General features: G+C 43.4%; 1 protein-coding gene across 2 annotated transcripts in view; it reads right to left on the reverse strand.

Annotated features, from left to right (window-relative positions):
* Positions 1 to 14,008, reverse strand: part of LOC21406440 (beta-glucosidase 11) — a 42,375-nt gene that overhangs the window by 15,022 nt on the left and 13,345 nt on the right. For both annotated transcript variants that reach the window (XM_024168502.1, XM_024168501.1), the window contains exon 12: positions 8,556 to 8,646. In XM_024168502.1, the coding sequence (XP_024024270.1) occupies positions 8,556 to 8,646 (91 nt within the window). The remainder of the gene's footprint in view (positions 1 to 8,555; positions 8,647 to 14,008) is intronic.

Raw genomic sequence — 14,008 nt, forward strand, 5'->3', positions numbered from 1 at the left:
AGGCCATACCGATTTCCTCATTCTCAAAAAAATGAGATTGAGCGAATTGTTAAGGAAATGTTAGCAGGGATCATTAAACATAGCAACATCCCATTTTCTAGTCTGGTGTTGTTAGTCAAGAAGAAATCTGGTGCGTGGCAGTTCTGCATAGATTATCGCCCACTAAACAATATTATGGTTCCTAATCGGTTTGCAATTCCTGTAATAGACGAGCTTTTAGATGAGTTAGGAGGTACTGTTTTCTTTTCCAAATTGGATCTGAAGTCCGCTTATCATCAGATTAGGGCGCGGGAGGAGGATACACCGAAAACGGTAAGATTAATGTTTGGTTGGACAACAAAACACTGTACTTTTTTTGTAGGCCCTGTGGACGAATCTAGACAAATCAGGAACTATTTATGGTAACTTTTTAGGTTAAGGGAATATGCTAGGTTTATACCTATTGTATTAGGAAAGGATTATTCTCTTTTATTTTTTTCCTTTTTTATGCTCTGTTTCTGTGCCTTTATATGACCGGCTGTACCTCATTCTATGAATAAGAAAGAATAAGAAATAAAGCAGTGCTTTTCTCTGTTCTCTGTTTTCTTCCCGTGTGTGTTCACATGGTATCAGAGCCATCGGTTGAAGAAAACAATGTATAGAACAGCCTTGACTAGAGCAAGCGGAGGTGATGTTTCTGAGGTTGCCACGAGCAGCCCTAATACAACCTCCACAATTGCTCCCACTGCTGTCCCCGAGAGCCTCAATCATGCCTCCCTGCAGATCACAACACCGCAACTAAATGGGAAGAATTTTCTCAAGTGGTCACGTTCAGTCCTAATGGTGATTTGAGGAAAGGGAAGGCTCGGTTATTTAGATGGCTCAATTCCAACACCAGATCTGAAGGAATCTTCTTATGCAAATTGGGAGGTGCAAAATTCAATGGTGATGGCTTGGTTAATCCATTCTATGGAGGATAACATTGCTGATACTTACATTTTCTTTCCCACGGCCAAAAAGATTTGGGATGCAGTCACAATGGCCTATTCGGATCTGGAGAACACATCACAAATGTTTGAGCTGAGGAACAAGATCCGAACCCTAAAACAGGGGGAGAGTGATGTAACGGGATATTATCATGAAGCCACAAAATTGTGGCAGGAATTGGATCTGTTTTCTTCCTCGTCTTGGAAGGATCCTGAAGACTCGGTCTTTTATAGGAAATTGGTGGAACGAGAGCATGTGTATGACTTCTTGGCCGGACTGAATAAGGATTTGGATGAAGTCCGTGGTCGCCTACTTGGAATGAGACCACTTCCTCAAATATAGGAGATTTTTGCTGATGTCCGGAGAGAAGAATCAAGGAGGAGAGTCATGTTAGGAACCACTACGTTGAACGTGGAAAATTCTGCCTTAGTGGTCCGTGGACAGGAGAGTCAAGGTCAGGGAGAAGGGAAACCAAACAGGAAATTGTGTGATCATTGCAAAAAGCCCTATCACACCAGGGAAAATTGATGGAAGATACATGAAAAACCAGCAAATTGGACCTCTAATCAAGCTCATGGGCGTGAAGGAAAAGGATTTCAGACCTCAATGGAGAAACAAGAGAACACTGAATCAGCCATGGGAGCTACGGCATTACCAAGGAGCAGATGGAACAATTGAAACAAATGATAGCACAATCCTCTTCGATGTTCCTTATGTCTCAGAAAGGTAAAACTGTCACTGTTTTTTGTGGGCTGGCCGAGAAAGGAGAACCTTGGATTATTGATTCTAGAGTAACGGATCATATGACTGGGTGTGAAAAATTATTCACATCATATGTTCCTAGTCCGGGGAATCACAAGGTGCAGATCGCAAATGGTACTTCTTCAGTTGTGGCCGGTATTGGGGTTGTAAAAATTGGAGATAATGTTAAAGAAGTCTTTCATGTGCCTAATTTTAGTTTCAATCTTTTGTGAATAAGCAAATTAACAAAAGATATGGATTGTGAAGTGATTTTTTCTCCATCTACTTGTATTTTTCAAGACCGATCATCGGGGAAGAGGATTGGCAATGCTAAGAAACGGAATGGCCTATACTACTTTGAGGTTGATTCAAGTGTTCATGGGCAAGCTCAAGTAGTTGCAAGCACCTCTCTTTCAAGAATTCAAAAAATTATGTTATTACACTATAGGTTAGGACATCCTAGTTTTCCTTATATGAAATTCTTGTTTACATCCTTGTTCAAGAATAATGATAAGTTTCAATGTGAGATTTGCCATTAGCTAAACATACTCGTGTCTTCTTTCCTCTATTATCATATCGTGCATCTAAACCATTTGTTCTTATTCATAGTGATATTTGGGGACCTTCCCGCATCTCAAGTACTACAAATAAAAAATGGTTCATTACCTTTACTAATGATCATACACGTGTTTGTTGGGTTCACCTTTTAAAAGAAAAATCTGAGGTTAGGGATATTTTCAGACAATTCCATGGTTAAAACACAATTTCATGAAAATATCAAATTCCTAAGACCAGATAATGGGACTGAATTTTTTAACACCCTAGGAGAATTTGTTACTTCTAGTGGGATAATCCATCAAAGTTCTTGTGTTAGCACACCTCGACAAAATGGGGTTTCTAAGCGGAAAAATCGTCACATCTTAAAAGTAGCCCATTCCTTGTTTACAGCCAACTTACCAAAATTTTTTTGGGGAGATGCAGTTCTGACTGCTACCTATGTAATTAATAGAGTACCTTCTCGTGTCCGAAAATTCCAAACTCCAATAGATTGTCTATACAAGTCATACCCTCAATCTCGGGTTCCCTCTTCATTAGAGCTAAAAGTATTTGGTTGTGTTGCCTTTGTTCACAACCTTGATCCACATCGGGGAAAATTCGATCCTCGAGCTCATAAGTGCTTTTTTTTGGGATATTCGGCAACTCAAAAAGGGTATAAATGTTATTCAGTCGAGAAAAGAAAATATTTTGTGCCTAGGGATGTTACATTCTTTGAAAACCAATTCTTTTTTACCAAAAATTCCCTTTAGGGAGAGTGTTGGAAGACAATTTTTGGGAAAACTCAAAACCAACTTCTATCTCAACCTCAGATGATGCAAATGGTGTGTGGGAATTATTTTGGGATTTTGCTCCTTCCGAAAACCAGAGTCTTATCCCTTCCAATCCACCTGAAAATGTTCAAAAATCAGGAAATCAAGAGGAAAATCCAGCCAATATTCCTGAAATCAACCCACAAGATAGACCCGAAATTGATCTTGAAGAGATATCCAAGAAGCTACGAAGCATGAATGGAGGCAAGCTGTTTTAGAAGAAATGAGAGCTCTCGAAAAGAACCATACTTGGGATGTGGTGAGAAGACCAAGAGAGAAGGCTCCGGTTGGATGTAAGTGGGTCTTCATAGTCAAATATAAGGCTGATGGGTCTATAGAAAAATACAAAGCTCGTTTGGTGGCTAAGGGCTATACTCAGACATATAGAATAGATTATCAAGAAACCTTTGCTCCAGTTGCCAAGATCAACACAGTTCGAGTTCTGTTATCCATCACTGCTAATTTAGATTGGCCGCTGCAACAACTTAACGTAAAAAATGCTTTCCTCAATGGGGACTTGGAGGAAGAAGTCTATATGGAGATGCCACCAGGATTTGAGGACAAGGGTAATCGAGTCTGCAAGCTAAGAAAATCCCTGTATGGACTAAAACAATCACCACAAGCTTGGTTTGATCGGTTCACTAAGGTGGTTAGGGAACAGGGATATAAGCAAGCCAGAGGAGATCACACATTGTTCTATCAGCACAGGGATGCTAAGACTACTATTCTCATTGTTTATGTTGATGATATTATATTGACTGGAGATGAACTTGAAGAAGGGGAGAGACTAAAGAGGAAACTGGTGAAAGAATTTGAAATCAAAGATTTGAGAAGTCTCAGATACTTCCTTGGAATGGAGATTGCCAGAAATAAATGTGGGATATCTCTCTCACAAAGTTAGTATGTGTTGGATCTTCTAAAAGAAACAGGAATGATGGGTTGCAAACCTGCAGAAACTCCTGTGGAGCCAAATTGCAAGAAGGGAACAGGAGACAGTGATCCTGTAGACAAGGGTAGATTTCAGCGACTGGTTGGGAGACTAATTTATCTGTCGCATACAAGACCTGACATAGCTTTCGCTGTTAGTAGAGTTAGCCAATATATGCATGCCCCCACCGAAGGACATTTGGAAGCAGTATTTCGCATCCTAAGATACTTGAAAGGAACACCTGGACGAGGTTTGTTCTTTAAAAAGGGGGATGAGAGAGGAGTCGAGGTATACACAGATGCCGATTGAGCAGGAGCCACTGATGATAGGAGATCTACTTCAGGGTATTGTACCCTTGTTTGGGGAAATCTTGTTACATGGAGAAGTAAGAAGCAATCAGTTGTCTCAAGGAGCAGTGCAGAAGCTGAACTGAGATCTATGGCTAAGAATGTTGTTGGATGAACTCAAGATTAGAGTTACACTTCCATTGCGTGTTTATTGTGATAACAAGGCAGCCATAAATATTTCACATAATCCTGTACATCATGACAGGACTAAACACGTGGAAGTGGATCGACATTTTATCAAGGAAAAGATTGAAGAAGGAACAGTTGTTATGTCATATGTTCCCACAACCGAGCAAGCTGCCGATATTTTGACCAAGGGATTGTCTAGACCCTTGTTTGAAAAACTAGTAGACAAGTTGGGCATGTACAACTTATACAGCCCAACTTGAGGGGGAGTGTGGACGAATATAGACAAATCAGGAACTATTTATGGTAACTTCTTAGGTTAAGGGAATATGCTAGGTTTATACCTATTGTATTAGGAAATGATTATTCTCTTTTATTTCTTTCCTTTTTTATGCTCTGTTTCTGTGCCTTTATATGGCCGGCTGTACCTCATTCTATGAATAAGAAAGAATAAGAAATAAAGCAGTGCTTTTCCTTGTTCTCTGTTTTCTTCCCGTGTGTGTTCACAGGCCCTTTATTCCATTCCTTCAAAATTGCGGGCGGAAAACGCTTTACTTTTTTAAGGTAGGCCTTTTATTCCATTCATTCGGAATGGCGGGCCGAAAGCGCTTTACTTTTTTGTAGGCCATTTATTCCATTCTTTCGGAATGCCGGACCGTTAGTAGAGGGAAGGTCGTCCCTTTATTTCATTCTTTCGGAATGGCAGGACGAGGATGGTAAGGTCGTCCCTTTACTTCATTCCTTCAGAATGACGGGACGAAGGGAAACGTTTTTTCGCACTCACGAGGGTCATTATGAATTTCTGGTTATGCCCTTCGGTCTGACAAACGCACCTGCTACCTTCCAATCATTAATGAACGAGGTGTTTAGACCACACTTGCGCAAATTCATCTTAGTTTTCTTCGACGATATTCTGGTCTACAGTAAGGATTAGGATTCCCATTTACAACACCTGCGCAGTGTTTTTGGTTTACTACAACAACACTAGCTGGTTGCCAACAAGAAGAAGTGTGTTTTTGGGCAGCGACGGGTGGAGTATTTGGGCCATATCATCACCGACACTGGCGTACAAGCTGATCTTGCAAAAATCGCTGCCATGGTTGATTGGCCTATTCCAAAGATCGTTCGAGATTTACGCGGTTTCTTAGGGCTTACAGGTTACTATAGACTTTTTGTGCAGGAATATGGTAAAGTGGCCGAACCCTTAACATGCTTACTTAAGATAGTTTTTTGTGGACTACTGAGGCACTAGGGGCCTTTGAAGAGCTCAAACGTAAGATGGTGACCATACCGGTCCTAGCCTTGCCGGATTTTACCAAAACCTTTGTCATTGAGACTGATGCTTCAGGTCGCTGCCTTGGCGCTATTTTGGTGCAGGATAACAGACCTATAGCGTTCCTCAGCCAATCACTTTTTGAGAGAGGTCGTTCGAAGTCTGTCCATGAACGCGAGCTTATGACAATTGTATTGGCTACAAAGAAATGGCGGCATTATATTCTAGGAAGGCATTTCGTTGTGCGGACAAATCACCGGAGCTTGCGATTTCTTTTGGACTAGCAAGTCATGAATGAAGACCAACAGCGATGGATTTGTAAGCTCATTGGATTGGATTTTGAGATCCAATATAAGCCGGGTCATGAAAATAGAGTCACCGATGCTTTGTCCAGGAAAGCCGAGGAGCCTTTCTTGCAGGCTTTTTCAGTCATGCACACGCAGGAGTTGGAGAATATTGAGGAAGAGGTGAACAAGGATGATAACTTGAGGATGATAGTTCAGGGTCTTTTGTTGGATTCGCAGTTCAAAGCCGGTTACCAACTTAAAGGTGGTCGGCTCTATTACAAAAACAGATTGGTTTTGCCTCCGCATTCGGTGTTAATTCCGAAGTTTTTCAGAGAGTTTCATTCTTCAGCCATGGGAGTCATTCTGGGTTTTTTAGGACTTATAAGCGGTTGGCGGCTGTCTTGTTTTGGGAAGGGATGAAGCGTGATATTCAGTGTTTGGTTGCTGAGTGCGAGGTTTGCCAGCGTGTGAAATATGATGCTTTTAAGCCCGCTGGTTTACTACAGTCCTTGTCAATTCCTGAGCAGGTTTGGGACGATATTTCTATGGATTTTATTGGGGGTTTGCTTAGAGCGTTGGGGCGTGACACGATTTTGGTCGTGTGGACCACCTAACCAAGTACGTTCATTTTTTTCCGTTGTCACATCCTTTTACTGCCCGGGAAGTGGCAGAGGTCTTTGTGAAGGAGGTCGTCCGTTTGCATGGCTTTCCTCGCTCGATAGTTTCTGATAGAGACAGGGTGTTTATCAGTAACTTTTGGAAGGAGTTGTTTCAGTTGGCTGGTACTAAGCTACACATGAGTTCCGCTTACCATCCTCAAACGGATGGCCAGACCGAAGTTGTTAACCGTAGCTTAGAGGATTACTTGAAATGCTTTTGTGGCAACAAGCCGCGGCAGTGGCCTAATTGGTTGGGGTCAGTTGAGTATCGGTTCAAGGCTTTGTATCGTCGCGAGGCTCCTATAGTGCTACGTTGGGAGGACATTGGTTCAGTGGTGGAGGCTGTTAACCAGTAGCTTCGTAATTGGAATGATATTCTCCGAGAGCTTAAGGAGCGTTTAATTGCTGCCGAGCACAAGATGAAGTTGTATGCCGATAAGAAGCACCGAGAGGTCCATTTTCAGCCTGGTGATTGGGTTTATTTGAAATTACAACCTTATCATCTGAGGTCGTTGGCTCGTCGCCATAATGAGAAGCTTAGTCCTCATTTTTATGGGCCTTTTCCGATCATGGAGCGGATAGGGGAAGTTGCTTATCGTCTTCAGCTTCCGTCATTTGCGCGGATTCATGACGTTTTTCATGTGTCTCAGCTTCGGAAAGTTTTACTTCCTTCTACCTCGGTACAACAACTGCCAGCGGCTTTAACAGAGGATATGGAGCTCGCAGTCGACCCTGTTGAGTTGCTACGGTCTCGAAAACTTTTGGATGGCTCGGTAGAGGTTCTTGTAAAGTGAAAGGACCTTGCTGATTGTGATAGCACTTAGGGGAATCCTGGGAGTTGTTAGCTTCTCAGTTTCCTCACTTAAACCTTGAGGACAAGGTTTTACTGAATGGGGGGTGGGTGGTGATACGAACTAGGAGCTGCTGGTCTATAGTAGAATAAAGAAACGTCAGTGATTAGTTGCTGACGTGGATATGGTTTGTTGAAGAATCTTGTTGAGGAAGCATCTTTAGGATAACTGAAGTGGGTTAGTTGTTAGTAAGGGAGCCTATAAATAAGAGAGGAATCTTTAGGATAACTGAATTGGGTTAGTTGTTAGTAAGGGAGCCTATAAATAAGAGAGGAAGGCTGAGAAGTTAGTTAGAGAATTCTGTAGAAATTGAGTGTAGGAGAGTTGGTGGTCTCTCGAATATCACCTGTGTAAAGTGTTCGTTGTTGTTTGAATAAACTTCATTCTTTCATCCTCTTCTTTACTAATATGCTGAGGTTTCCATCATAGGATAATTTTAATTTCATCCTCTTCTTTACTAATTTGCTGAGGTTTCCATCATAGGATAATATTAATTTGGAAAACAAACATACTGCAGTTGTGACTCATAACTCAAATGGTAAGAAATAAGCTTTTTGTTTGCTATCATCTTAAGCCCAACTCTAAATTTTTTTGTTTTACTTGACAATTTCTTTGGTTTTGAACAGATTCCTACCAATAAACCACAATTTTCTATGCGTCCCTTACTTCTGTTGCCAACGGCATCCATTGAAGCTTAGCCGGGGCTTTGATACGACTTGACGTAGTGGGCTAAAAAAATACTCTAACAATTCTGAAATAGATATTGATAATGAAAAACTCCACTAAATCAGCAAAATAGAACCTTTCAGAGAATGTCTCTAAGGTTCAGGGGGCGCAGGTGATAATAATCTTTAATTTTAGAACTAGGGACCAAAACTGTAGGGGAGAAAAATCAAATTTCAAAGACGAATCAGCTAAAAAAATTAAGCCCCAACCAATATATGCATGAAGTATTCATTTCTCAGCTAGTTACCACTCATGTTATGGCAGTGTAGAGCTAAAACATATACCTTATAGTATCCATAACACCCCCAATATATGCCTGCAAGTATTCAATCCTCGCCCAGTCTACCAATGTCAAATTACGCCTAGTTCTTTGACCTGTTGAGCAAATTGCAACAATTAGAACATATAACCCTTCACATGCTTCAGACCCATCTAACGAAGACAACAACACTTGGATTAGATTTTTCAACTAAATATAATACGACATACATTTGTAGTAATCCAAAACCAAGGGTTTATTGTTATATAAGATACTAATAAGAGCTTAACAGATTTGGGAACAAAACAAAGAAAATATCGAAAGAAAGAAGAAGAAATCAACTCGAGAACTTTATCAATGACAACACATGTACACCAATACGCGGATCTTCGAAGGTCCGCTTCCTCCCCGTACTTGGAATGATTCCAAGATTTGTACAGCAAACTGATTATCCCAACCATCCTTTTCTGTTTCTCTCCCCCTTTTATACATTCCCTTATTCATTAACTACTAGCAACCTTCCTTAGTAAGCTACTAATACTAACAAACTTTCACAGTAAGCTACAGACAGCCTCCCCAAACCAAGACCCCCTTCCTAAGCCCGTTTATTCTTCCTAATATACACTTGCCTGAGTAAGTGCTTATCAATTCCACTCCCCTCAAAAAAGTCACCTTGTCCTCAAGGTGGAAAGCCGGATATTGGCGCTGAATAACCTCAAACAGCTCCCACGAATACTCAAAGTCAGGAAGATGGCGTCATTTGATCAAAACCTCCAAAGAACCATTGACGGGGGAGAAACGTGTATCCAGGACCTGGTCCGGTTCAACCTGCAATGTCAAATCCTCAGACAAGATGGGAGGTAAAGATTGAGGAATATCCACAGAACCAAGAGCCTTCTTCAAATGGGAAACATGAAAAACAAGGTGAACCCGAGCAAGGGAAGGAAGTTGTAGCCAGTACACTACTGGGCCGACGCGAGCAAGGATCTGAAACAGCCCGTAATAGCGAGGCGCAAGCTTTTCATTCACAACACACGCCAGCACTCGATATCGATACGGCTGGAGTTTCAGATAAACCATGTCTCCCACCTCGAATGTCATAGAGCGGCACTTCTTGTTGGCATGGTCCCGCATAGACTGTTGAGCGCGGCCCAAATGGTCTTTCAATTTAGCCAAAAGTGCATCTCGATCGCATAGCTGCCGCTCCAATTCCAATGTAGCCGTGGAACCGGCCTCATAAGGAACCAACCGCGGAGGATCTCGACCATAGAGAGCTTTCAAAGGCGTCATGGCAGCCGAAACATGAAAGCTCAAATTGTACCAATATTCCGCCCACGAAAGGTGTGTAAACCACTGCCGAGGTTGACCGGAAACAAAACAACGCAAGTAGGCCTCCAAACAGCGGTTGACGACCTCCGTTTGCCCATTCGTTTGTGGGCGATATGCCATACTCCTACACAAAGTGGTGCCCTGTAATCGGAAAAGTTCCTTCCAAAAGTGCCTCATAAAAACCTTGTCTCGATCGGAAATTATACTCCGTAGAAAACCATTAAGGTGCACTATGTCTCAGACAAAAGAAGCACCCACTATGTTGGCTGAAAACGGGTGTTTGAGGCCAATGAAGTGACCATACTTGATGAGACAGTCAACGACAACCAAGATTGAGTTATAGCTGGCGGATTTAGGTAAGCCCTCAATGAAATCCATGGAAATGTCGTTCCATACTCGATGAGGTATGGGTAGAGGCTGCAACAAACCCGCAGGTGACAAAGTTGACGACTTATGTTGCTGGCAGATGACACAAGCAGCCACAAAAAACTCGACATCCTTCCGCATACCTTTCCAATAAAACTCCATTACCAACCGCTTGTAAGTCTTGAAGACCCCCGAATGGCCGCCAATCTTACTACTATGGAACTCACGCAACAAGATTGGAATAAGTGGGGTTTGTAGAGGAACGGCCAACCGGCCTTTGTATAGTAAGTGCCCCCTTTGAAGAGAGAACCCCTTCAAAGAAGGTGTTCCGCCCAGTACCCCACCCACGATTTTGTTGACCCCCAGACCCGCCTTGCCCTGCCGCTGCAACTCCTCAATATCGAGCACCATTGGAGTGGTCATGACCATTAAAGCAAGACCCATTTGCTGCCTCGAAAGGGCATCTGCCACCTTATTTTCCGTACCCGGCTTGTATTGAATCTCAAAATCATAGCCAAGCAATTTGCATACCCATCTCTGATGCTCCACGCTCACCAAGCGTTGTTCCAATAGAAACTTCAAACTTTTCTGATCGGTGCGCACCACAAAACGTCTTCCCAACAAATAAGGTCGCCACTTCTGAATGGCTAACACAATGGCCATTAATTCCCACTCATAGACCGATTTGGCTCGAGCGCGCGCCGAAAGAACTTGGCTAAAATAAGCGATGGGGCACTGCTGTTGCATCAAAACCGCTCCTATACCAAACCCCGAAGTGTTAGATTCTCCGCTCTTATGCCAAACCTCGAAGCGTCAGATTCTACCACAAAAGGTTGAGAAAAATCTGCCAAGGCCAGCACGGGAATCTCAATCATAGCCCTTTTTAAGTGCTGAAAAGCATCCTCAGCCTCAGAATTCCATTGAAAGGCGTCCTTCTTAAGTTGTTGCGTCAATGGCCATAAAATGCATCCATACCCTTCAACAAAACGGCGGTAATAACCTGTGAGGCCCAGGAATCCCCGTAATTCCTTGATGGACTGCAGAATAGGCCAATCCAACATAGCCTATACCTTGCTGGAATCCGCTGAGACACCATCCTTAGAGATAATATGCCCCAAGTACTCCAATTCGTGCGAAGAGACATTTTTTTTATTGACATACAATTGGTTGGCTTCCAAGACCGAAAGAACTCTGTCCATATGCTCCAAATGGTCCTCCCAAGAACGGCTGTAAATCAAAATGTCATCAAAGAATACTAGCACAAAGTGACGTAAGAACGGCTTTAATACCTGATTCATCAAAGACTGAAATGTAGCCGGTGCATTTGTCAATCCAAAAGGCATAACGAGGAACTCATAGTGACCCTCGGGTGATTGAAAAGCAGTCATAGGGACGTCCTCGTCACACATGCGGATTTGATGATACCCTGATTTCAAATCTAGTGTGGTGAAAATGGTGGCCCCGCACAACTCATCTAACAACTCCTCAATCACCGGAATTGGAAATATATCCGGAACTGTGGCTTTGTTTATCGCTCGATAATCCACACAGAATCTCCAACTACCATCCTTCTTCTTGACAAGCAAAACTGGACTGGAGAAAGGACTCGTACTCGGTTGTATAATTCTGGCCGCCAACATTTCTCTTACTAACTTTTCTATTTCATTTTTTTTGAAAGTGAGGGTATCGGTAAGGCCGGACACTAATCGGACTGGTGCCATCCTCAAGAATAATGCGGTGGTCTTTCACTCTGTGAGGCGGTAAACCGGCTGGCATGTCAAGAACAGTGGCATGTTTCTGCAACAATAATCGGAGCTGCTCATTGCATTGCTCTACCTTGCCGTGGCCCTGCTCTACCCTCAAATGACTCAGCTCCAAGTAAATGCCCCGAACCCTCATGACGAATTGTGCGCATCATGGCCTTGAGGGAAACCAATGATCTCATAAGACTAGCATCCCCCTTCAACGTGATTCGCTGTGAATCCCGCTGCTTGAGGTCGCCAACCCCGAGACCCTCCCATCTCCCTCCGTAACAACATATTTTTCTCTTCAATTCGCTGCACGATATCCATGATTTCGGAGAGTCCCTCTGGCTTAAGAAAGCGCAATTCAGCCCGGATATCAGCCATCAATCCGTTCACAAAAATGCCTTCAAGGATATCCTCCGGCACTTCTCGTAAAGGGGCAGCCGATACCTCAAAATTCCGGCGGTATTCAGCCACTGTACTTGTTTGCCTAAGCGCCAAAAACCGCTCACACAAATTCCCCTCTTGAGAAGAACGAAAACGTTGTAGGAGAATCACCTTGAAGTCAATCCAAGTAACGAAAGGTCGCCGCTGATTCTGCCATTGAAACCACGATAGCTCATCTCTTTCTAGGGCAATACCGGCGGTAATTAATTTTTCCCTCTCCAAGAACCTAATGATGGAGAAAAATTGGTCCATTCTAAATAACCAGCCATCAGGATCAATCCCACTGAACAGCGGGTAATCCAATTGCTTCCGCCGAACTGGTGACAACTCCTCACCTCCCCATAGCTCTCCATAGTTACCGACGAAGTCCAAGGGTTCCTCTACCTCATTTTCTTCCCAACGACGTCTTCCCTCATAACGGCCATTAACCCTCGGCCTAGGTCCTCCATTAACCGTACGATCCTCCATTAACCGTACGAGGTCCTCTTCCTCCTCCACCATTTCGGCCATCACGCAAGTCCCGACCGTCCTCGAAAGTCCCACCCACTCGGGAATCGCCGCGCCGTCCTTCGCGAAGGCCCCTTTCCCCATCGCCGGCCTCGCCGCCCCTAGGTCGGCCATTCCGGCCATCGCGGTTGCAATCGGAACAATTTCCGTTCGCGATTCGTACCCTAGTGCGTACGATTTCTTCCCCGGCCAGACTTTCCCGGCCATCCACACCCCGGCATTTTCCCCGCTCCCCTTCTCCGGAAACCCTAGGTTCGGCCAACTCTCCCAGATCGCGGCCGTCCTCCTCCACCAGACTCGCGACATCGCGAGTTAAACCTTGGCCCAACCCTGCCTCTTCTTCCCAAACCCTCGCGGTGCCTGAACGAGAACCTTCCGCCGGCCGATTCACCGCAGCCAGCAGTCGCATCTGCTCCTCCAACAGCCGGCGCAGATCTGACACATTCTGGTTCATTTCAGCCATGCTACGGCTCATTTCAGCCCTGCTATGGTTCATTTCAGCCCTTACCTCACCAATTTCTTTTTCCACCGAAGCCTTGACTTGTTGAATCTCCTTCTCCACCGCCTCAAATTTCTCCTCAGTTTTCCTAGCTGCCATAATCACCCAGAAATGATGCTTTGATACCAAAATGATAAGAGCTGAAATTTGGGAACAAAACCAAGAAAAGATCGAAAGAAAGAAGAAATCAACTCGAGAACTTTATTAATGACAGCACATGTACACCGATACACGGATCTTCGAGGGTCCGCCTCCTCCCTGTACTTAGAATGATTCCAAGATTTGAACAACAAATTGATTATCCCAACCGTCCTTTTTTGTTTCTCTCCCCCTTTTATACATTCCCTTATTCATTAACTACTAGCAATCTTCCTTAAGCTACTAATACTAACAAACTTTCACAGTAAGCTATAGACAGCCTCCCCAAACCAGAACCCCCTTCCTAAGCCCGTTTATTCTTCCTAATATACACTTGCCTAAGTAAGGGCTTATCATATACTTATTATGTTATGCACTACCATAAATTAGTGATCTTCGATTGACTGATTTTAATAACCGTGATCTGTAGTCTGACTTTAGAACTAA

This window comes from Morus notabilis, unplaced genomic scaffold (assembly GCF_000414095.1).
Source record: "Morus notabilis unplaced genomic scaffold, ASM41409v2 Scaffold436, whole genome shotgun sequence".
NCBI lineage: Eukaryota > Viridiplantae > Streptophyta > Magnoliopsida > Rosales > Moraceae > Morus > Morus notabilis.